We start from the raw sequence: 23,575 nt of genomic DNA, 5'->3' as shown, positions 1-23,575 counted from the left end.
CTCCTTCGGACGGTGCATAGCCCTGCTGGACACGACAAACCTGCATACGCGAGTACAACAGCGGGAATAGGACGTCCCTGATGACTCTCATGACCCCGATGCTTATCAAGAAGTACGCGCGCACAGCAGACTTTTCGTCACATACCTAAGCGGTCCGTTGAGTAGCGACCGGAAGTGACCCTCGCCCACGACCGGTCTCTGACCGGAAAGTTAGCTGGATTGAGTACCGCCTCATATCCTGGTCTGGGGAGACAAAGATGACGCTGCTGTGTCCTTCAGCCCCAGCACCACTAGCGTGCGACTAGTTGGATGCCGTCGTTATCGTTGACTGACAGCTGAATTACAAGTTGTCGATGGAATCGGACACATAGGCAGTCCGGTAAGCATGATGCATGCGGCAGGTCGTGGCTGTATAAGCTATGTTGACCAGCGAGGTCTGCGGGTGAGCTCGAAGATGCTCGGCAACCCTGCCGTTTAATGACGAAGGACTTGAGGATTTGTGCCGAGACTGCTGCGATGTGATATTTGCAGCTGTCACCCCTGTGTCCGTATTGCTGCTGCAAGTTGCTGCCTGCCTCCAGCAACAAGCTCAAGTTGCCGCCCTTGAGCATTCCCGCGTCGGCTGGATAGTAAGGAAGAGAGCAGGGAAGAGTACCTACCGCAATATCAGAGTTGTTGATCATTATATTGCGTCCATCAGCGACTCTCGCTGCGCGGCAGACATGGCTCTTTTCTGCCACGTTGATACCCAAAGTCATGGACAGTGGGCCAAGTGGCAGATTAGCTCGAGTGGGCCTGAAGGAGGGACGGTCTGGCCGGGGATCAGGCAGTGTTTGAGTATCACAGTGGACTTGATGAGGGCTGCCATGGCCGCAGCAGTTCCCGCCATGGCCGACTTTGACCTTGACAGCGCCTACGTACAATGTGTAGCCAGGAGAGTGAACACTGCCAAACCCAGCAGCAATGCCAGACATGTCGGCCGTGTCGCCAGCTTGACTGGCAGTGTCGTGAAATTTCGTGCAATTTCAACGTAGGCGAGCTGGGCGGCGTCAATGCCAGTCTGGGCCAGGAGATCGCGGTACAGGTCCTTCTGCATGGCGGTGCTGGGATACGTGATGGAGACGCCACCGGCCGAGTCAACGCCATACGAGGGCGTGTCCCGGCCAAAGTGGCGATTTAACCGCCCCGTAACAAAGGCGTGATGCAGCGTCGGCACAAAGTAGTAGACGTCGACGGCCTCGTTGATGTTGGTATCGCGGTAGTCGTCGGCCGCCTGGCCAAAAGTGGAGTGTACCCACTCGGCCGGTCCGGCCTGCCGTGCGCCCGGAGCGGCACCCGGTATTTGGCAGTGGGGCCATAGGAGGAGGTGTTTGTGATGGCTTGCATACCGTCTCTCTAAGTTGTTGTCTAGATACCTACTATCTACTAGTGTCATTCATTCTTAAGATCTAGCATAGCCAGTGCCTGTTGTTGACCTATACAAATACGGATCATTCCCACCTCTTCAGGATGTAAAGCGTTGTCGACAAACACACACGTATTCTACCGAAGGTACTTGACGTGTGCGGCCATAGTCATCGCACACTTGGACAACCGGATCACCTCAGCCACAAAATCATCAACGGTGTTCAAGTCAAGCACATAGGGTGGGATCGAGCTTCTAGCACGGTCCACGTTCACCAAGTTCGGGATGGACTCGAGCAGTCTGAGGTCGTCTGCCGACTGGTCGTCCAGTGGATTCCGCAACAGATTGAAGAATAGAGTGACTACAGCAGATACGGGGTAGAAGAGTAGTACCCTGTCGAAAAATACCCGTTCCTCAGTAGCTGGCCATCAGATTGAAGGAGCAGAGAGCAAAGTAGAAAAGGGGGTTGCTCACCAAAAGGCAGCTCCCATCAGGGAAGGAGCAGTATCGCGAAAGTACGTCAGACAAGACCGGCTGGCCTCGATAGACAAGGTCTGACTCTGACTGGACCCCAACGGCAAGGTCGCCACCGTTGATACGGTTGCTTCGCTTCCCTCGGTGAACCACGGGCTCGCGGCTCGGTGCAGAGCGGCCACAAGGTGCTGGTACTCAAAGTGCAGCACCATAACGTGCATCCTCTGGCTGGCGTCTAAAGTCGGTTCAAGCCACCAGGCGCTGTTGTTGTTGCCGCTGTAGTTCCGGCCGAGCAGCATGGGCCGGAACCGGGCCGGGATGGAGAGGCGCCACCGCTCTAGCTCACTGTCCAATTCGCGCACTTCGCGCAGCAGCCCAGCGTTGGGTGTTGGGCGGTGATGCTGCTGGTCGGACGGATACTGCTGTAGGCGAATCGAGTATAGCAGCCTGCAGACCTTGGACTTGATGATGCTCAGCCGTAAATCGCCCGGCAGGCAGCAGAGGGCGCCGCTACTGCTGCTGCTACTAATGGTGGTGTCATTGTGGTCAACGTATAGCTCTTCTACGTAGCCCGGAGGTAGTGTAAGGTCGCAGTGTTCGTCGTTGATGCAGGGAGGCTGGCTGGTCCGAAGTGCCACGATCTTGTCAAAGGTGTAGCAGAGCCAGAACAGCTTGCGCGCGTGGCTTCTTGTCCGGCTTTGCTGCTCGGGCACATCGCTCCCTGCGCTGGGCTGCCTGTGTGCTCCCAACGCGAACAACAGGCGACAGGTTAGAGCCAGGGCCATTGAGGCCATCTGGATCTTGCCGCAGAAGAGGTGATACATGCACTAGTTCACGTTAGAAGCCGAAATGTACATTGGTAAGCACAGCACAGCTTAGCCTCTCCTCCCCCTTATGGAACCGCAACTCACCTGCATAAGGCAAGTTTGGAGTCCCGTAATGTCCTGGCTCGCTTGGGCTAGGGGCATCAGGCGCTGGGCCTGCCAGACGCATGCCTCGCTGTCAATGAGATCGGCCATGTTGCGCGGGCTCCATTGTGTATGAGTAATGATGGCAAGAAAGGAGAAGACACAGGCCTGGGCTGCTGGGTTAGCTGCATGGTGCGGATCGTAAGCTTGACTGATGGTTTCTTGAAAAAAGACACCGTCGACGATGGGGAACACGAGTCGGAAGGGAGTCGCCCGAAACATTTGCAGATAGTCTTCGACGACATGTCGGGCCGGCAGTTCGATCTGAATGCAATCAGCCGAGTAGTCGCCTCCAGCATAGGAGGATGATGATGATAACGACGACGTTGAACCGAGCCCCGACAGGTTGGAGAAGACGTGAGCCTGTCCCGTACACCGGCGGATCCAGTTCTGGTGGTCGACAGAGAAGAAAGATGCACCGCTGGGCGAGACAATCTCGTCCAGATAGTATCGGGCAAATCTTAAGCCACATACTGGTGGCACGGAGGAGGACGACGAGCCCTCAAGACTGGTGATCGAGATAGTGACAGTAGGTGAGGCTACGAGTGATTTCATGTGGGTGTCGGTATGTAATGGAGGCACATTGTTGCTGCTGGTTCTGCTGGCGCTTGGTGAGATCAAGGATAAGCTGCTTCTTGTCGTTTCTGTCGCGCGACTATCAAGACGACGAGTCAACAGCCCTTGGTCGCCATTCATTGAACGCGAGACTCTCCGGCTTCGTGGGCAAGGGCGAGCATCTTACAATGGGCGCAATGGCAACTCACAGTGTGGTGGGGGCTGCACGTCTTCTCCGGTGCACAACGCGGTTGAAGGTGCACTGTAGCTGGTGATGGCTGCACCAGTCGCACCGGGGCACAGCCGCATCACAGTGAATCTGCAGTTGAGACGACTACTGTCAGTGAAGTAAGCAAGAATCACGAGTCACTGTTGCACATGCCTTCCTCTGATGGCACTCATCGCAGGCTCGCTTTTTGACAGTGAAGAAGCTGGCCATGGTTGCGTGGTGGATTTGGGCGGCCTAGTGGCAGATTCTGTGTTGGCGGACGACGGCTTTATGGCAGGTAGGAAGAAGATGCACTCGTGCCAGGAACGAAGGAATTAGTACGACCCAACATATATGACAGAGTAAGGTACGTATTAGTGAGCGTGTAAGTAGAAGGTGACCGGTAAGCTCGGTGAAGGTGGGGCAGATAAAATGTCACCGAAGGTCTGGAAAGTCGAGACCTGCGACGACTCACCGAACGAGACCCAGTTTATTTTTTTATCGCAAAGCAGAGACCCCACTAAAATTTTCTTATCGGGTCCTCCCCAACTCTCCATTTCTCTTGCGCCCGAGTCTGCTCCAAACAAGACTTTGTGGTTTTTCATTATACTCGTCTTTTGAGAACTTTTTCGCACTGCTCGACTGGACTTCAATTGACGACATACTAGCGAGAAAAGCCGGTCGCAAATACATATTCCACCATGTCAGGCTTTCAGATCCCCGGACTGGGGTTCGCGAAACCAAACGAGACCCTGCCGCCGGTGCCCGCCGACCTTCTCGCTGCCGCCGCGAGCTTCGAGGGCGTAGATCCCGAGATTATCGCCGCCGCCAACGGCACCTCGGAGCAGATCCAGAACCAGAATGAGGACGTCAATATGGGAGAGAGCATGACCGAGTCGCAGCCCGCCCCTGCGCCTGCGCAAACAGCAGAGCCCGTCGCCGCGGTACCCGTCGCCGCCGCACCACAGGAGGTCACCGACCCCGATGCCATGAACGTCGACGATGCCGCCGAGCCCCCTTCCCTGACAGACGCCCTCGAGGCCATGATCAGTGGTCTCGATCATACTCCCCCAGCCCAGGCAGTCGAAGTTCCCCAAGAGGCGTCTGCAGCAGCTCAGGAAGCGCCTGCGCCTACGTCTGCGTCCACACCTGCGACCGCACCTGCACCCGCAGCACTAGAGATGATAGACGCCCCTCAAATGCTCGAAAGACCCCAAATGATCGATGCCCCGACCTCCTCCACCGCCGACCAAGACCAACAAGACCCCGCCGCCGAAGGCGAAGGCGACCACCCCGAGTGGGAAGCCGACTCCTCGCCCTACGAGTCCTCCTCCGACTCCTCCAGCGACTCCTCCTCGGACTCGGACGACGATTCGGACGCAGGCGGCTACCAGCTCCTCGGCGTAGAAGAGACGGCGCGCATGCTCATGGAAATGGAAGGCGGCTCAGACGACGAAGGCGGAGGCGACGGCAAGAACGGCGGCGGCGCGGGGGCCGGCGCCTCGGGACACCTGCGCACCAAGAACGAGGTCGCCGACGTCACGGTCCCCGCCAAGCCCGACGTGACCCTCACCGCGGACGACAAGATTGAGGAGCTCGGGCTCGTGGAGCAGATTGTCGAGAACATCATGGTGGTGAGGGCTTTCACGCCGGGCGAGTACCAGGTCCTCGACACGGGGTCGGTGCTCTGCACCGAGGACCGGAAAGTGTTTGGCGTGGTGTGGGAGACGATCGGCAAGGTGCTGCAGCCGCTGTATACCGTCATGCTCTCCACGGCCGAGGAGATTGCCGAGGCCGGGCTGGCTGTCGGCGTGAAGGTGTACTACCCGCCCGCGCACGCCAAGTTCGTGTTCACGCAGCCGTTGAAGAATTTGAAGGGATCAGACGCGAGCAACATCCACGACGAAGAGATTGCCGAGGACGAGATGGAGTTCTCGGATGACGAGAAGGAGGCGGAGCACAAGAGGCAGATCAAGCAGAAGAAGAAGGAGGCGAGGTTCGGCAAGGACGGTGGCGAACGCGGTGGACCTAGCGAGAAGAGGAGCAGAAATCATCGCGAGCCGCACCCGCTGCGGAACGAGGTCAGCGCCGCGGCTGCCGGTCCTTCTACCGACGGCGGACTCAACTACGACGACGAGGACGATGGCCCGTACAAGCCCCTCGCGCGACCGCCTGGGTTCGGCCAGGCCCCGCCTGCGCAGCAGAGTTTCACTACGGAGCCTGAACCGGGTCGTTTCGGCGGGCGCAGAGGTGGACGTGGCGACTCTAGGGGACGCGGCGATAGGGGCAGGGGAGGAGGTCGTGGTCGTGGACGCGGCGGGTACGGAAACCGCGGGGATCACAGGGAGGGATACTCGGCGCCTCAGAGACATCACTCGGGCGGCGGCGGTGACCAGCAACATCAACATCAACAGCAGCACCAGCAGCGGCAGCAGGGTGCGCCCGCGCCGACGGCGCCGACGTTCAACTTCCCGTTCCCCGGGATGCCCGTGCCGCAGCCGGGTCAGCAGGGTTTCCCTGCCGTACCACCGCCGCCGCCCGGTTGGCCGACGCAAGGTGGTCAGCCTGGGCAGGGCGCGCAGCAGGGTGCTTATATCAACCCGGCCTTCTTTGCCGCGTTGCTTGGTCAGATGCAGCAACAGCAGCAGCAGCAAGGCCAGCCCCAACAACAAGGAGGACAATATCAAGGCCAGCAGCCCCCTCAGCCTCCTCAGCCGCCGCACCAATGGGGTGCTCAACCGCCTCCGCAGTAGATCAACTTTCATCAAAGCTGAAGATGAGATGTGGCGGTAGTGCTGGTGGTGGACAGGTGAAGGTGCAAAGCTCGACGCGCTTAGTTGAGCTCGACATAAGTACCATATGAGGTGGGAGGCAGCGTGGGGGTGGGATTGGAACCTCTGTGATTCTGCACTTAGAAGGGTGAGGCCAAAGGAGACCTATGCCAGCTACCAGCGTAGACGAAGTCTTGAAGCAAGGGACGTGCAAAGGCTTCGATCGGATGGCTTGCTCTAGCTGTCACGTTTGGCACACTGAACCGGGAGGCTACCAGCCAAGGTAAGGCCCAACCGTAACCTACAAGAGCGAAGCCAGAAAGGAGAGCGATCAGTGATGGCTATTTGTATCGCATTGTAATGATTAGAACTGCGGGAACTTGCGACGCGACTATACGCGAAGAGGAGGTACGGATAGATAAAAGTGAAAAAATAGGTTTTTATTTCGACATTAGATTGTGTGTGTTGCGCTCTGACTGACGGAAGAGGCTGTCTCCGAAGCGTCCGCCTGAAAATTCCGAAATGAACGGGTGGCATCTATTTTGTTCTAGGCTTGGTCGCTATGATGATTAAATGCAGCAATTCAGCCATTGATGAATGGCCTTTGGATATCAACGATGCCCGACGCTACACTGATCTGTTGTAGGGGACGTAGACAATCGAGATGAGACAGGTTTGTCGCGGAGCTGCATAAGGCTGGTGTACGGATCGCCGCCGCGGTCCTGTCTCTGTCTGGTTTCTCCCGCATCCAAATAACCGGATGCGCAGCAGGAGATCTCCCTCAGATCAAGACAAGGAAGACGGCAGGTGTGGCTAGGATTAATTGAAACATTCCATAACCTACTTCTCGGGCTATCCGGCTGATTGCGGGAGCATGCCACACAAAGGCAGTAAAATGACGCTGTGCCGATCTACGACGTCGAAGCCAGGTTTTCTCGTTGTGTCTGCATAATACGTTGTCTGAAGTGCTGGCTCTGCTCTTTGTGTAAGGCATGGACGGTTTGATGTGCTGCAGCCTGCATAGCGAGTCAATGTCATGGATGCAACGCTCCCTATACCCGGGAATGAGGATTGCGCGGTTTCCTGCCCCCAACTTCGTTCTGACGGAGACGACTCCATTCGCAATGTTGATGTTGTCGGCGTGTTGGTTGCCTGCGAAGACCTACAGGCTGCGGTAATTGACCCCCGTCCTCCGTATAGTCACATCCGGGTCTTTTCGTTAGATTGCCCGCTGATTAGCCATCATGTTTCCGCGTGTTCTCGCATGGATGTCATGGATGTCGATGAATAAGGCTGGTGGGCGGAGGTCATCTCCAGTGTGGAGAGACGGGCCACAATGCGAGAAAAAATGCCAGCATCTGCCAGGTAGCCAGGTACCGAAAGGCGCTTGGCAGTGGCATACTGTGGAGGCGGGCAGATCATGGGGGAGGGAACCAAAAGTTGAGACTTGACAGTGATGGCGAGTGCTCACTGCGCGACGGGTACGAAATAGGCGAACCAAACCTGATGGCACGAGCGGACGAACCGGCTTGTTTCAAAAGGTCTCTCCAATTTCGGTGTCACGGGTGTGTTGATCGAACCCTCGAGGGCTCAAGTAAGAGCGGTCTTGTGGCTTTAGGCTTTCTGGTGGCTTGACGGCGCCGTTCGATGCATGTCTTAAAATTAGCCTCTAGGGTAGGATTTGTTGTGTATTGTCTTTGCTTGTTTCTCTGAGACCACGCAGGAGATCTTGTTTGAATTTTCTTCCGGCGCACTGCGGGAAGTCTAAACGCAACCGAAAAAGCAACGAGATCGAACGGTGTGCAATTCTCGGTTCTTGGAGTCTCGACCGCTTGTTGGACTCAAACACACCGACTTCTGTCTGGCAGGCAGGACAACTGAAAGGTCCTCGCGGTAACGTGGCCTGACAAGTCTCGTATTCGAGGCAGATGGGCGGATGCTGAGCACTGACTGCTTTCTGTAGCTTGAGAAGATCAAGAAAGGGTAGTTGGGTGACAGAGAAAGCTGAAAGGCCCTTGCGACTCGCGAGGGAGAAGCACAGAGCATGTCGTGTCATTCTTTCAAAGACAAGATTGCTTCTTTAGGGGTCTTTAATGGCCGTGGCATTCTACTGTAAGTGTAAGCAGGTCAGCGGTGCCTATATCAACCCTTGCGAGGTTCCGGGCCGAATGGTGAGATGAGGATGGGCAGGCCAGCTTTGCCATGACACACGCCAGGCTCTAGCCAGTCTTTCCGTTTGTGAGGCACCGAGGCTATCTGCGGTATCTGCTGTTTTCCAGCTTTAGAAGAATGCTATTTCGGTGCATTCTTGCTACATCCCCATGTGGCGATAGGCTGCCTTTGTGTGTGTGGCTCGCATGAACATGGCAGTCTTGCCGTGCTTCTCGAAGGCAACGGGATAGGATGCTGTTTGGGCGGGAAAGAAAAGGGACCAGGCTGCATGGGAACAACGTCGGGCGACGAAACGCAGGAGACGGCGCGTATCACAGCAATAGTAGTGGTGTGTATGTGTGCCAGTCTGGTGTTTGTGTGATTGGTACTCCGTACTCCGTATGGATTGAATGTGTTGGTCCCCTGTTGGCGATGACGATGGGGATGTTGGAGTTTGGGGGCTGCTTGTCATGGTTCACTGGTGGTTGAAGCTCGGGCCGGACAAACGCCTTCTTTTCCCGTCCCACCTGGCAGGGTTTGATTGGACGAACGGCTCAGGAACCCCGAGCAAACAATTTCGTTTATTCTGTGGGTGTGTGGTGGATACGAGTGGATACAGGTGCAAGAGAGCCAATCAGGCGGAGTCGGTACCTGACAGACACGGCAGGATGGGCGTTGGGAGGCCCCTGCCTTAGCGCGGCCCGTGCATGGGCGCTGATGAAGATGGGCGCCGGTGTGGATGGGCAAGCCGCAAAATGCGACCGAGGGATTGAGGTCGGTACCTACGTCGGAAACCGATGGGATGGGTGCGGGATTTGTTGCCTTCCATTGCATGTGTGCGTATCAAGATGGACCAGAAACTTGTAATATGGCAGTCAATCATTCGTATAGTGATTACAAGTAAAAAGATGCCGTTTCGTATGCACGTAGGAGAGGACTGCCTGAGGTAGATGGATGTGTAACTATTCAAAAGTGTTTGTTTGTTTCCTCCCTGATTGTGTGCACCTCTGCCAAAGTTCATCCCAAGCGCAGGGAGAGGCCAGAGACAGGGCGGATGGTGAAACGCTGACTCGGTGGTGTGGGCGTGGATCAGATGTATTGTCGAATGACCGTTGGAGCCGCGGTTGCATTCTTTGTGCGCGTTTATCCCAATCCGTCCAACTTCCATTTGTGCAAAATGTGATCCGAGCCATCACCCACCGTTACCCAAGAGACATCAGCCAACTACAGTACTTTACATACATAGTACGCAGGAGAAGTTAGGTACCCTTACGAAGTACATAGACCGCAGGCTGTGATATCCCCGGACGGCACTAACGCGGCAAAGACTACAAGCCCTGACTTTGACCGTATCGCACGGCCGCCTTGTCCACGCGCCATTCCCTTTTCATCTTGATATCTCACGGTCCTCGTGCAGTCGCTCCCCCATCAGTTCCTGCCTGCTGTCTTGGTACCTGTACCCGTACCTGTATTCGTTCCTACTTTTAATTACTACGTACAGCAAGTGATCCTGAAAGCCAAGATGGAGGGTGAGAGTGAGAGCGAAAGTGAGAGCAAAAAAGACTGAGGGTACCTGTCGCGGCAGGGATCTGCTTCCCATCCACACCCCAGTCGTCCGACCCTTGTCATCCGTCCAACGTTGCTTGGGGCCTCTTTCCCAACTTCCCATTCGCCCAGGATCCTGAACTGGCAGTCTGCGAAGTGCGTGCAACCTCAATGTCCCCGGTTCTCTTCTTCTCACTGTCCCTTCCCACTTTTGTGTGTGCCCTCTTCTTCCCATCCTATCCCATCCCATCCCCCCCGTTCCGTCCGAACTGCATCTCACTCGCTGAGCCTGACTGCTTCCTGCCGTCGCTGCACTCTCTCACCTTCAGAGACAGACCGAGAGACTTCATCGTCGTCCGCTCTCTCGCAGCTTCCCAAGAGTCACGGTGTGCAGTTTCATCCGTTCTTTCTTCCCACACAAACAAAACATCATCGACGTCCCCCCAATCGTCTTCATGACAATTTACTAAGACGGTTTGTGACTGTCCAATGACTGTGAGCTGGTAGTGAGATCTCGCAAAAAACAACGACCTCACCTCACCCACCTTCTCACTTTACTCTCCTTCCACCAGGCCTAGAGCCACTTCACATTCGTTCAATTGCACGCATACGTACGCGCAACAACACTCGACTTTCAACCCACAACACCAAGGCAGCCAGTCTTTCTCTCAATTCAATAGTCCTCGACCACCGCGACTCCCTGGTCGGACTTGGACCTATTCGCTACTTGCTGGTTCATTCTTTCGACGATCGCCTCACGAACATCACAACCTTTTCCCTTCTGGAGCCGGATCCCTTGAGCATTCCCATCACCAGCCTCTCCCGTGCACGCCAGATATCCTCCCTCCATTTTCCAGATACCCCGCCTCGACCCACGAAACTCACGATACGAATCATTCATTACGCGCCTCACACGCCTGACCTTATCTTCAACCATCCCGACGACTTCTGGCTGGACTAGTCGGATTTGACTCATTTCCATTAACCCACGCCCGCAACTGCCGCAATGGCTCACCATCACCACCTCCACGCCCGTAGGCATATCGCGCCTCGCAACCCCGATTTCTGGAGCAATGTTGGCGACAAATTCAAGGATCTGAATCCCTTTGCCTCCAATGACGAGGCCACGACAAGCAATGGAGGTAATCTCAAAATCAGACAGGACGACGATGATGATGATGATGTCACGACCACACGGCGCGCTAATACGAAGAAAGGCCGCTCGACCGTTATCAAGACCATCTACCAGACCGTCACTGGTGATGATGCCGTCGCCGCCCCCACGAGCACCACCTCAACCAAGCTGATTGTCGCTCAATCACCCCTCCCAACGAGGTCGAAATCGACCACAGTTGACTCCACCGAAACCACCATTGCCAGGGCCGGCGCCCCCATCATTAAGACTGCCGACAGCTCATCCACCGCCATCGATGCTGCGTCTACCTCGTCGCTGCCCACCGTCATCGAGGATCCCTTGACCGAGAGCATCCAGACCACGCTCGCTATTGCCACAGACGCGCCCACGTTCGCAAAGACCACCAAGACTGCCGCCACTGCAGACAATGCTAGCATCATCTCCAGCGCTTCCCCTAGTGCAACGTCAACCACGGACAAGTCGACCAGCAACGAGACCAGCGGTGCCGCGAAGGCTGGCATTGCTATTGGTGTTTTGGCCGGTGTTCTCGTCGTGTTTTTACTCGTCTTCTTCCTCTTCAACCGTCGCAAGAAGCAGATGGAGCAGCAGCGTCTGGCCGACGAGGATGAGAAGACCCATGGATTTGGAGCCGCCGCTGCTGCCGCTGGTAGCCAGAACCCCCGCGCTCCTCGTATCAGCCTGCGCCCCGTTACCCAGTTCTTGCCCAACTTGAACCTCGACAAGCGCGCCAGCAGAGGACCTGCCGGAGGACCTGCCGTCAACATGAACGCCAACCTGGCACCCGCTGCCGCTGCTCTGGGTCTTCGCAACCCTGGCCAAGGCGCCTGGGACAGACCGGCAACGAACCAGAGCTCGAACCCCGCGAACCCCTTTGGTGCTCAAGCCGAGAGAATCAACGGTCCCATCGCCGAGGAGTCCGTCAGCTCCATAAGCCTCAACGAGAAGCCTCTTCCCAACGTCGGCGAGCCTGCTCCGGGCACTGCCGTGAGTGATATCCCCGCCAACGCCGCTCCCAACGATGCGTCTGTTGCTGCAGGTGCTGCGGCAGTTGGTGCTGGAGCTGTCGCCGCTGGAGGTCTGGCTCGCAAGGCGTCGACCCGCAAGGACGGTCCCAAGGCACTGGACCTGACTCTGCCCGCGCCTCCTGCACCCTTGTCTACCATCCCTGCTTCTCCCTCTGGAACCACGTTCAGCGCCGACTCTGCCGGCCCTGGTCACCAATCTAACGGATCCACTGGCTCTGCTGCCATTGCCGCCGCTGGAGGTCCCGCCAACACCACTGTTCACCGCGTGCAGCTCGACTTCAAGCCCACTCTTGAGGATGAGATGGAGCTGAGAGCTGGCCAGCTTGTGCGCCTCCTCCACGAGTACGATGATGGCTGGGTAAGTTGTAATGTCCATAATGATGAGTTTGTAAGCTGACTTTGCCCTAGGCGCTCTGCATTCGCTTGGATAGATCCCAGCAGGGTGTTGTACCGCGCACCTGCCTCTCCACTCGCCCGGTTAAGCCTAGACCTCCTCAAGCCCAGGGACCTAATCAAGGACCTCCTCGTGGTCCTCACATGGGCCCTGGTGCTCCCCGCGGTCCCGGTCCGAACTTCCCTCCTGGCCAGCGCCCCATGAACCCTCAGGGCGGTCCGCCGTACCCCCGCCCCGAGTCGCCCGCAGCTCGTCCCATGAACGGTGGTGGCCGACCTCAGTCCCCCGCCGGCAATGGACCTATGGGCCCCGGAGGCCGACCTCAATCCCCCGGTCCTCGCTACCAGGGTCCTCCGGGACAGCGACCGCAAAGCCCCAACGGAATGGGAGGTCGCAAGCCAAGCCCCCCGGGACCTACCAGAATTCCTCAGCCCAGCCGAATGAACCCTAATGGTCCCCCCAACGGTCCCATGAACGGCCCCATGAATGGACCGATGAATGGGCCGATGAACGGACCCCCAGTCCAGGGCCGCCCAGGCCCACCGATGGGACCTGTCGGTCGCAAGCCCGTCCCCGGACAGGCTGTGTAAATGACAACCAAAGCAGCGTTCATATACACTGACTCCCAGCGTATTTAACGTCTTTTGGCACAAAGACTGGGGATTCATCTTCGTTTGGCGATAGACTAGGGTCTACTATGCATTCTGGACAGCACGGGCACGGCGTTTCTGCGAACTACTACAAAAAGACCTTGGGGGAGATTTCCTCTTCTACTGGACTCTGACGATGAATCCGATCAAGGGGCGAAACGAACCCCGACGACGCGTTTATACCTTTCAAGTCACTCATTCATGACACCCGCTTTTGATACACCCTTTTTGCAGCCTGGTTTCAGTCGTGGCTTGCAATTTTCTTTTCTTTTTACGCTTCTTCACACTCGCCTGAACACCCACTGTTTCGCGATTTCGATTCACCTACCTTGGCCCCATCTTGTACCACGCGACTGCAGCGGCGGCCATGGAAGATGGGGGCAGGGAAACGCCTAGTGCTTAATGTATATTGCTCACTCTTGTTGTTTGTCGTTTCTTTGACACATCTCGTTTCTTCTTGCAGCTCTGGTGGCTGTGTTTGGTCGTTTAGCAAATATGCCGAGCGACCTATTTTGGCAGGATGAGACGCGAGTGCTGATTTCGTTGGTTCTTTTTGAGATGCCTTGAAGTGGCATGATTGGGAACAACATGGTGGATGGAGAGATGGAGATTTCGCAGTGGTTGAGACAGATCGAGAGAGAATCTAGGTCCTCCTGAAAGGGATGGGACGCTAGAGCTGCTTCTTTGTGTCGAGCAAGCTAGGTAGACAATAAGATGCCCATACCTGAAAACTATGTTTCTCATTGTATTGAACTCATGTTTCTGAAATTGATGAGCCTGCTAATTCCTTAAAATCTGGCTCCCCTACGGTATCCGAGCTCTGAAGTACCTCATGGAGAGGCGTTGCTAACAGCATCATAGAAAGATGGGATTACATCCAGTCATGTTGCTCTGTTTCGAGCGCCTATCCAAGAGTCGTCTCACGAATCCAGGGTCGATGTGCCAGTCGCAATCTAGTTGGTTTCAATGATACTCTGATCTACACGGCTTTCTGCAGGCCGATGCCGGAGGAGTCATCTTGCTACTTAGACAGAAGTTGTCACTAGAGGAGATAAACCAAGTGGTGTTTTTGTAGATGTTCAATCACGAGTACCGAACGAAGAGGTGAAAGCAGCAGCTATGGTATGTGGGCAGATAAAAATGCGTAAAGCTACTCGTTCGCCATATTACCGTGTCTTTTCTTTTCTTTTCTTTTCTTTTCTTTTCTTTTTTTTGTTTATCGACAACCGTGGGAAGGAAACAGATGGGTGAAGGATGATAAGCATTTCACGACGTTTCGTCTTGGGGATTGTAGATTGAGAGCCAACGACAAGTTATTCATGCGTAAGCTAGGTAGAGATTCATCTGTGTAGGTAACCTTGGGAGGCGCAACGTACATCGATTACATAGCGATACGCTCTGGGGATCCCTCAAAGGTATGGCGAGAGATGTCGCCATTCTTCGCAACGATGTTGTCATACTTGCCGCGACAGACCAGTAGCCTTTGATTTGCGCGGGCGGTCCTCGTAGCAACGGGGCCCAGAGTCGCGCAACAGGCTGTTGTAGATGTCCAAGTTGCTGCAGTGAGCCTGAATACTTGCTCATAAAACCTGCCAAACCAATAGAGCGAAATGGACTGAGTCAATCGGTTACATTTCGATGCTCTTTTACTTGGAAATTGTATGGAGAGTATCAGTAACGCCGTTACGAGGGCTGTAGATTCACGACAGCGTAGGTTCACGGCAACGTACATCTTGATAGAGCGGGGTTCACCCGCCTCTTTTCACATGTGTCGCCGGTGCTGCGGATGTTGCAATGCAGACGTCGCTAAAGACCGTCCTATCCGAACAATGATTCAAGAGTCTCGACACCGACTTGTTATCTAGAGATGTACCAGCGTAGCACCAGCGGGAACCCGGCCGCGGCTCTTTGGTTGTAAACAGACGGAGACCACTCATGTCTTGTTGACTTCCGTGGATCGTCGACACGGCAGGTCGTACGTGGAGGGGGTTGGATGCTTCCGTCCGAGGATGTTACCATTTCAACGTCTGGAGATATCTTTTCTGAGCGGGGAAAGTTAGGACAATTTGCAAGGTGGGAGAATAGAAACACAATAAAAGAGAAAATATAAAAGGGTCGAACCTCCTGGGTGTTTGACCTCGACGGATTATCCCAGATCATCATCCAGCAGCAAATCTCATCAAGATATCCCTTCCATTTGCCTCACCCGGCATTGAACTCTTCTTCAAACAACCAAAACCAACATGAAGTTTTCAGTCTTGATACTCCCCGTCCTGGCATCAGGCATCACCGCGCTCTACGTTCCCGACAAGCTGGTGCAAGCGTTCCTCAAGGACTCGTCAGAGGGCAACTGCTGCAACGAGACGCCCTGCTTCATCGGGTGCCCAGTGGAGGGAGTATTCCGCGTAAGTTGCCTTTTTTGTTTCTTGTTCTTACGATTCCATCTCCACGCACTTCGTGTACTCTGGCTTAGCTGGAGTTGAGAAAGTCCAATCTACTGACATATTCATCCGACGCATCAGCTTTGCTGCTGAACAACGAAAATCCGCAGGCCAAAATCAATGGGAGCCCTAAGGGGCCCAGGAGTGGTCGTTGTATGGAGTTCTTCTGTGGAAGTTTAAGCTCGGCCGACCAAACGTGTTGGGGTGAAGGGGGAAAGAGTCAGGAGGACCGATGCCTTTCTTTATGTTGCTGTTTCTTGGAGGAGGGGCAGAGCTGTTCCTGGTACCGCTGATCTCCCCTGAATGATGAAATGACGAATGAGACGATCCTTTGACATGGCTTTACTCCGCGTCTTTCTGTGATGTTCTGGAGTTACCCTGCTCCCGCGCTTGCATATGCCCGAATGAACCATGCAAGGGATTGCAAGGTGAATAACCACCTCAACATAGTAAAGGAGCGGCCCATCGTTCGTTTTTCGGATCGAGCCCTCAGTACTGCGTTATGCATGTCCAGAATCTCCTTTTCGAACAAATGGCTGTCGTCTTTCAACGCCAGTATGTCCGATAAGGCTGGTATTCAGCATTGGTCCTCGGTGGCCTATGATTGTTTCGGTAGATATATCGTGGCATCCGACGAATGTTACGATGTTCTTCCTCTAACTTCCTGTCTGTTTTCTGGACAAGACATACTTGATCTAGGGGCAATCTGGGGTGGGCTTTCCCAACACAGAGATCATCAGCATCGTTGGGGGCATCGGTAAAAGCGACTTCGATGAACTGTGTGAAATACAGACGCGGATATAGGTGCTTTGATAGTCTTGGAGACGCTTGCCTCGTGGTCTGAGTGGTCCGCTTCGGGCTGATACCCAGGGATGGTCGTGATCTGGAGTTGAGACCCACTCTTGAATTACCTTTACGACCATCGTGATTGGCCGAAGGCTCAGTTATGCTGTCACTGCTCACGGCTCGGCGCTTTGAGGCATGCTCGAGTTTCTAGGTGAGTAACTCAAAGTTGATGACCGGGAATGTCGAAGTGAGCATAGGCAATTCTGCATTCTCGAGATCTGCTTCTCAACCATTGAATGGAGGGGTTCGTCGTTCTCCTGCTGGGCGAAACCAATGGCTCTGGTCAAGGCCGTGGGTTCATAGAAATTGAGCTTGTTGTATCGCAGGAATTTGGACGCCGCCGCATCAATCGGTCTTTCAACAATTCACTGGAAAACACGATCCATGTATCACTGAGGGCGGAGCAATATATCGTAGGGTCATCCAGTGTTCGCAACTGCCGCTACCGCGCGGCGCTCAATTCCTGGGGTACCGTATTTACATTGTACAAAAGTTTTCCGACCGTCCGAGTCGTCGTTTATGAGTTCTGAATCGCCTCCGCCTGCGTCGTATCCTTGGCCTTCCTCGCGGCCTGTTCTCTGTCGTACTCGATCAATTGCTTCGACCAGCTGTGTTTTGCAGTGTTAGCCAAGAATTCTCTCTAATGCGCAATTGTTCGCAATGACACGTTGGATACGTGGACGTACTATCTGCTGGGGAAGAACCGGCCCTCCTGAGGCATCACGTAGCGCACCTCCTTCTCGGCACTGATCTTCCAGATAACAGCAACGACACCGGCCATAACGGCACCGATGACGGCGGTGTTACGCTTCCAGTTCGCGGGCTGGGCGTACCAACCACCGGCCGGCGACCAGACGTGCTTGGGGTAGCTATCGTGGGTATTAGAGGAGCTGCTTTCGAAGGATCGGGGTGGTTCGCATTCTATGAGGACATGCGCTGGGTTAGAACTTACGGAACCTTAGGACCGCCTCCCTGTTCGTGAGTTAGCAATTGGCCAGGAATAACTGATTGAGGATTGACGTACCATTTTGACTGTATTTTCAATATGAGGGGTTGGATAGTGTGGTGATGGCAATCGCTTTCCCGCCTCGACTCGATATTGGAGCTTTTGCCCTTGGACGTCGCGAATAGTGAAGTGCTGCCATCCATTCCTCCCGAAAAGTGGGACCAGAGCCATCCCGGAGCTGCGGAGGAGCGGATATTCCGCGCCTGCTTCTACTGACTTTCTCGCATGGCTCGTGCACGGTACCCCCTAGCATGCTGGAGCTCACACGACTTCCAATCGGTCGGCTCCAGAAACTTTTTCGTGACGGGAGACCGGCGCTGTTCGAGAGAATTCGGGACGTGGAACATTTTTCCCTTGCCCCCTTTGCGATTCAACCCCCAGCGAATACCGCATCCACCCAACTGCTCTCGACCGCATTGTACAACACCTTTTCTTTCGTTGCCTTTTTCTATTCCTTACGTTGTTACTGGGCTTTCGAACAGCTCAGCAACAACCCAAACTCGACCACCGAATGGCGTCCCAGATGAAGAGGTTAAGGATATCAAGATGCACCGGGCAACTGCTCAACGCCCAGGCCAGGACACACGCCTCGCCGTGCCTGACGCCCATCCCCTTTAGAACACAGCTTCACAACAGCAACCCGGCGCGGACACTATCGACCTCCTCCCCGTCCTTGGCAGCAGTAGCAGAAGAAGCATCATCCGACGCCTCAGCCAACAACATCACCACCACCACCGCCCAACCCGTCAAGTCGAAGTCGAGAAACCTCCCGTCGCCCGCCCCCGAAAAGGCCCTCCAGTCGGCCAAGCTCGCCGCCCTCCACGCCCGCCTCTCCCTCCCCGAGAAGCTACCCCTCCAGTCCCTCGCGCGCACCCTCGTCGACCCCTCCGCCGACTCAAACCCCAACTTCAACAATGCCAACCTCGCCGTCGTCGGCGGCTCCCTCATCAGCTACCACGTCTCCGAGTGGCTCATCACCCACTACCCGCGCCTCCCCATGGCCATCCTCTACGAAGCCATGCGCGCCTACGGCGGCCCCGACTCGCTCTACCGCGTAGCCAGCCAGTGGGGTGTCGAGAGCGCCGCCGCCCCCGGAGGCGAAGTCGACCCGGGCCTGCTGCAGTTCTCCCAGAACCCCGCGGCCCACGGCGTCGTTCACGGCCGCTGGGGCTACGTCCGCAAGGAGCACCTCGAGCTCGACAAGTTCAAGTGGCGCCGCTCCGTCTCGTCCCGGGTCATCCTCGACGACGAGTTCGGCGACGTCCTGCACAAGCCCAGACGGAACCCGCTCGAGCCCAACCCCGACCCCAATGATCCCGCACTCCTGAAGGAGCAGCGCGAGAAGCTCCGCAACGACGCCTACGCCGCCCACGTCCGCGCCGTCACGGGCGCCGTGTACGCCCACGCCGGCCGCGACGCCGTGCGCGCCTTCATCGACGCCCACATCCTCAGCCGCCGCGTCGAGCTCGAGAAGCTCTTCAGCTTCAGGCTGCCCACGCGCGAGCTGGCGATGCTCTGCGCCCGCGAAGGGTTCGAGGCCCCCGTCGCGCGACTCGAGAGCGAGACGGGCCGTCTCAGCAGGACGCCCGTCTACGTCGTCGGCATCTACAGCGGGCGCGACAAGCTCGGCGAGGGCACGGGCGCCAGCTTGGATTTTGCGCGTCTGCAGGCGTCGATGAATGTTCTCAAGGCGTGGTACCTTTACAGCCCCGGCGCCAAGGTGCGGGTGCCGAGTGATATGCTGGTCGAGGGCGCGAAGCCGTGGCAGCCCGCGCACATTGACATGGGAGAGATCATCTAAAGAAGATATGTTGGGGACAAAATGGGGAAGAAGCAAAAAGAAGAAAAACGAAAAGCAAAATGCATCGACTGTAATTCATCCATCGGAGAGGGAGAGAAGAGAAGGGCGGCAAGAGAGGAGAAGCGACGGAGAACGTTGTCAAAGGGTCGGGGGACAGGTGATCCCGGACTTTATCAAGATGCCTTTTTGTTGGGCAGTGTACATTTTGAAGCAAGGACATGTAGAAGGTCAAGCATGTCTCTGTAAGATGAATAGATTTGTAAAAACAATGACACACTCCTCGAAACGGGGCCATTTACTGAACTTCACCGTCTCTTCATCAACCCCTATTTGACACTTTCAATCGGTTGCAAAACACTTCAAAGGAACAAACACACTTTTCATTACAATGGATCTACTTCCAATGATTAACCTACGCCATCCTTCAATCAGGAGTCCTCCACCTTCTCGGGTATCTTCATTCCAGCAACTCTATAATCCGCCAATTCAACTAAACTGGTCGCCCTCGCCCAGCTTGTGCGCCATTCCTCGCCTCACCAAGCTCCGGTACCGATCCTTCTTGATCCCCGCCTCCCTCTCCAGTCTGAGCTTCTTCTTGCGCTCGTAGACGGCCCTTACCGTCCCGCGAATCTGCTCCCGTCCCTCGGCGTAATTAGCCCTCGCCAACGCAGCCACCTTTTCAATCTGATCAGGCGTGTAGACAAAGTTCCACGTGCTCAGGTAATCCGTCGTGCCGGGGTTGATGCCGGGCGCCTTGGGGTTGGCGAGGTACGGCAGGTAGATGATGGCGATGCCCGCGTCGGGCTCCATGAGCTGCCACGAGTTGGACTCGGTAATCGCCTTGGACGGCGGCGGCGTCTCAGACGACGACCGCTCCTGCGTCGTGCCGACCCAGACGGTGCAGTACCCCAGCTCGCCCGACTCCTCGTCGCCGGGCGTGAACTTGGCCGCCTGCCCGCTCTTCGTGTCCTCGTCCGGCTTGCGGTGGCCCTCTTTGTCCTGGTGCTCGCGCTGGTGCACCTTAGCCTCGCGGAGCTTCTGGTTCGCCTCCTGCGCGGACGCGGCCTGGGCTTCCGAGAGCTCATCGCGAACCTCTTTCGGGGACTCGCTTGCCTTGGGCCAACCGACGCCGACGGGCCAGCCTTTGATGCCGCGCTGGCGGGCGTAGCCGTCGGCGACGGCGAGCCAGTTGTCCGTCTTGATGTCTGCGGAGGCGTCAAAGGCGACGACGACATCGACGTCGCGGCCGGGGCGGAGGAGCGGGTAGATGGGGAGGTTGTTGGACATGCCGGCGTCCATGAGCTGGATGTATTCGGTGTTGTAGGTGCTTTTCGGGGCTGTCTTGGGCAGCTTGTCTTCCATACCGTAGGCAAAGTTTGCGACGGTGCCGGGATCGATTGGATGGACCTTGCTGAGGTCCTCGTTGTAGCCCGAGATCATGCCGTCCAGGGCGCCGAACCCAGCAAGGCTCTGCACGAGGGGTTTGATCTCATTGTAATAGTGGCTCAGGGTCGCGCAGAAAGCGCTCCCAAAGACGCCGAGTAGGAACGGCATGCGGGTCTCTGGGAGATGGAAGCCTTCCTCGGGAGGCACGTCGACGCCGTTCTTGAAGCGTCGGCCCATGGCCCAAGTCGGTATGCCGGCGGAGAACTCCTCACAAAAGAACTCGTATGGCGTGATCTCGAACCACTGGAACCAGGCTTCCTTCTTGGCGACTTCTTTCGCCGCGTCCGAGGTGGACGGCACTGTCCCGCTTCCGTCAATGTCGACATCGGGGATCTCGTGTCGGACGGCCGTGTAAATGGGTAGCGGATTCTGGCCATATTTGATGTACTCTCGTTGGTTGGACAGCTTGAAATCCCGATCGCTCACTTCCAGCTCGCCTTTGGGAACCAAGAATCTCGTCGCCAACAGAAGGCCGTAGACGTCAACCAGCCCAAAGTCCGCGCGCGGGTCGCCCTTGAGCTTCTCGACAAGACCACTAAGGAGATACTTGCTCGTCGGTGCTGAAAGAAGAGTCTGGAATGCCACGGGCGGATAGGCGATGTGGATGCCAGCGCGGGCCTTGAGGTGCTGCAGAACCTTGGGAAGACTGCCCTCTGAGATGGAAGAGTGGTAGAGGGCCTGCAGCCAACATGAACCGCTTACACCAGAAGTGTACGTGACACAGTCGAACAGCCCATCTTCGTCTGCGGCGAGCATAGAACCGGTGCCGGCAACAAGGGCCCTCAAACCACCTCCGGAGCCGCACATGGCAATGGTAGGGACATCGTCCGGATGAACATCCCTCTCGTCGATGTCGAGGTACTTGGCTAACGCCATGGTAGTGACTCGCTTCCGCCTTGCCAGGAACTCTTTTTCCTCATCACATAGATCATTGGAGACCCTGACCTTGGCGGAATATTGCACTTCGGGGTTAATAAAGGGGTCATGGGCTTCTCGCCAAATCTCATCTGCCAGAGATCCAGGTGCCATGGATAGCTAATGGTGTTAGTCGATAGTAATTGTTCAATATATTCAGCAAAACCCACCTCTCTCTGGAGCTTCCGGATGTATCCGGGGACCAACCTGGACCATTCCGGTAGGATGAACCCAACAATCTTGTCGGCAGTCCATTCGACGTCGGCAGAGTCGGACAAGGTCTCAAACTTGAGGGCAAAGTTGTACCACGCCGCCTGATCAGACTTTGTGCTTGCCGCATTGCTGCGGACTCCCTTCCTCCTCTCATTCTCAGCCAGGGATAACCGCTCAAACTCATCAGACGGGTAGAGCGCCCAAATCACCAGGCCGACGGCAAAGATGGCGACCGGAATCGACGTCTTCTTGGGCGGGACCTTCTCCCTCGCCGTAAAGAAGCCGTGCCGCGACTGACGGGACAGCGTAGGCCTCCTGTGAACAAGGAGGCCGTGAGTTCTAATGCGGCCGACAGTCACGCTGTGGTGAAAGGATCTCGCACCCCGGCGCATGGCGTCGCGGGAATACGGCGCGAATAATCTCATCTTGGCGATATTAGGCGGCTGAAGTCGTGGGACATGACTAGCTGGATGAGCCAGAAATGAACGGTGGTGTTGGTTATTCTAACGTTGATCAGTTGTGAATTGGGTGTGGTGTCGTGGCGTAGAGTGGGATATTGGTGGTGTTGGTGGTGATTGCTATCGTCCTAACTTGCTCAGGAATCTCGACGGTTTTACGGTTCCGGCAAATTCGTGGTCTTCATTTTCGATCCAACAACTAAACTGTCCGGTGCTACGGATGAGAAGGAGAAGAGAAAAACTAGAGATCAAGATGGCCGCGGCTACTCCGGGGAAAGAGCACCGAAGATGAATTAAGCGCAAAGCGCGAGGCAATGACAGCGAGCTTAGCTCAACAACTTTCTCTCTCGCTCTTTCCCGACCCTGGTCTGCTCCTGACATCATTGAGGCACGATTGGGATTGGTGGATCTCAAGCAGGGAACTGCAAGGGGGCCTCCATCGGTGAGTTAGACCGATACTCTTATCTTGGCGTAAATATATCGCTGAAGAAAGTACCTTTCTATGCCCCTAAATCTCCACCGTCCGTTGAGAAAGCTCCGGGCGGGTTCATTCGCCAATTGAACTGGTGGACCCGGCCGCCGCTCTGGCCACTCTGTGGCGCCAGGTTTTCCCTTGGCCCACCCGGCCTCTGCCGCTTCCCATGTGACGATGACATGTCTGTAGTGTCACGGCTCATCGTTCGGGTGAGTCTAGAACCTCGGAGCCTCTTCAGACGACTCCATCACACTGATGATCGGTTGGAGGACGCCATGGAGAATCTTCTAGCAGTTCGGGATAATTTCTTACGACCCGGCTCAAGAATGATGCCACTGCTCGTTTGAATGTCTGCTTTTCTTAGAGATTGAAGTCTGAACTGGGCTGTTGTCGTCAGCCACAAGTTTGAGAGAATCTCACAACTCTATTGAAGGAGTTCATCCAAGCCATATGCCAAGATGAATCTTGTCGATCAAAGACGCCAAACCTAACCCTTAAGTCCGGACGTCGTGGTCCGATAGTTCGACTCATGATGGCTTACAATCTTGTGACATAACTTCGACTCTTCAAATGAATGGGCCAACGTTCGAAAAATGAAGCTTGCGCCATATCTAATCAGCATCACGAATTTTTATCAGCAATGGGATCATCAACGTCATGTATGTTGCTTCG

General features: G+C 55.7%; 9 protein-coding genes across 9 annotated transcripts; 4 read left to right on the top strand and 5 right to left on the bottom strand.

Annotated features, from left to right (window-relative positions):
- Positions 1-290: 290 nt before the first annotated feature.
- CABS01_14416 (uncharacterized protein) lies at positions 291-974 on the bottom strand (the record flags this gene model as incomplete). Its single annotated transcript, XM_060547755.1, has 1 exon — positions 291-974. The coding sequence occupies one exon, from the start codon at positions 972-974 to the stop codon at positions 291-293; it is 684 nt and encodes a 227-aa protein (XP_060393264.1).
- A 568-nt stretch (positions 975-1,542) lies between these two features.
- Positions 1,543-3,841, bottom strand: CABS01_14415 (fungal specific transcription factor domain-containing protein; the record flags this gene model as incomplete). The annotated part of the gene is made up of 5 exons (XM_060547754.1): positions 1,543-1,798; positions 1,880-2,706; positions 2,791-3,386; positions 3,612-3,721; positions 3,801-3,841. The coding sequence occupies 5 exons, from the start codon at positions 3,839-3,841 to the stop codon at positions 1,543-1,545; spliced, it is 1,830 nt and encodes a 609-aa protein (XP_060393263.1).
- A 470-nt stretch (positions 3,842-4,311) lies between these two features.
- CABS01_14414 (NAF1 domain-containing protein) lies at positions 4,312-6,363 on the top strand (the record flags this gene model as incomplete). Its single annotated transcript, XM_060547753.1, has 1 exon — positions 4,312-6,363. One exon carries the CDS (start codon positions 4,312-4,314, stop codon positions 6,361-6,363), a length of 2,052 nt encoding a protein of 683 aa, XP_060393262.1.
- Positions 6,364-6,992: 629 nt separating this feature from the next.
- Positions 6,993-7,265, bottom strand: CABS01_14413 (uncharacterized protein; the record flags this gene model as incomplete). Its single annotated transcript, XM_060547752.1, has 1 exon — positions 6,993-7,265. A coding segment is annotated over one exon (273 nt), but the record flags the coding sequence as incomplete, so codon positions are not given.
- Positions 7,266-11,083: 3,818 nt separating this feature from the next.
- Positions 11,084-13,242, top strand: CABS01_14412 (variant SH3 domain-containing protein; the record flags this gene model as incomplete). Its single annotated transcript, XM_060547751.1, has 2 exons — positions 11,084-12,616; positions 12,667-13,242. 2 exons carry the CDS (start codon positions 11,084-11,086, stop codon positions 13,240-13,242), a joined length of 2,109 nt encoding a protein of 702 aa, XP_060393260.1.
- A 2,303-nt stretch (positions 13,243-15,545) lies between these two features.
- CABS01_14411 (uncharacterized protein) lies at positions 15,546-15,836 on the top strand (the record flags this gene model as incomplete). The annotated part of the gene is made up of 2 exons (XM_060547750.1): positions 15,546-15,707; positions 15,825-15,836. 2 exons carry the CDS (start codon positions 15,546-15,548, stop codon positions 15,834-15,836), a joined length of 174 nt encoding a protein of 57 aa, XP_060393259.1.
- Positions 15,837-17,106: 1,270 nt separating this feature from the next.
- On the bottom strand, positions 17,107-17,766 carry CABS01_14410 (uncharacterized protein; the record flags this gene model as incomplete). Its single annotated transcript, XM_060547749.1, has 4 exons — positions 17,107-17,197; positions 17,276-17,458; positions 17,542-17,561; positions 17,614-17,766. The coding sequence occupies 4 exons, from the start codon at positions 17,764-17,766 to the stop codon at positions 17,107-17,109; spliced, it is 447 nt and encodes a 148-aa protein (XP_060393258.1).
- A 340-nt stretch (positions 17,767-18,106) lies between these two features.
- On the top strand, positions 18,107-19,396 carry CABS01_14409 (54S ribosomal protein L3; the record flags this gene model as incomplete). Its single annotated transcript, XM_060547748.1, has 1 exon — positions 18,107-19,396. The coding sequence occupies one exon, from the start codon at positions 18,107-18,109 to the stop codon at positions 19,394-19,396; it is 1,290 nt and encodes a 429-aa protein (XP_060393257.1).
- Positions 19,397-19,882: 486 nt separating this feature from the next.
- CABS01_14408 (cytosolic phospholipase A2 zeta) lies at positions 19,883-22,395 on the bottom strand (the record flags this gene model as incomplete). The annotated part of the gene is made up of 2 exons (XM_060547747.1): positions 19,883-21,877; positions 21,928-22,395. 2 exons carry the CDS (start codon positions 22,393-22,395, stop codon positions 19,883-19,885), a joined length of 2,463 nt encoding a protein of 820 aa, XP_060393256.1.
- Between the last annotated feature and the right edge of the window lie 1,180 nt (positions 22,396-23,575).

This window comes from Colletotrichum abscissum (assembly GCF_030869225.1).
Source record: "Colletotrichum abscissum strain IMI 504890 chromosome Unknown Scaffold_54.1, whole genome shotgun sequence".
NCBI lineage: Eukaryota > Fungi > Ascomycota > Sordariomycetes > Glomerellales > Glomerellaceae > Colletotrichum > Colletotrichum abscissum.
Note: the sequence above shows the minus strand (reverse complement) of the source record. Positions and strands in the feature narration are given on the sequence as shown.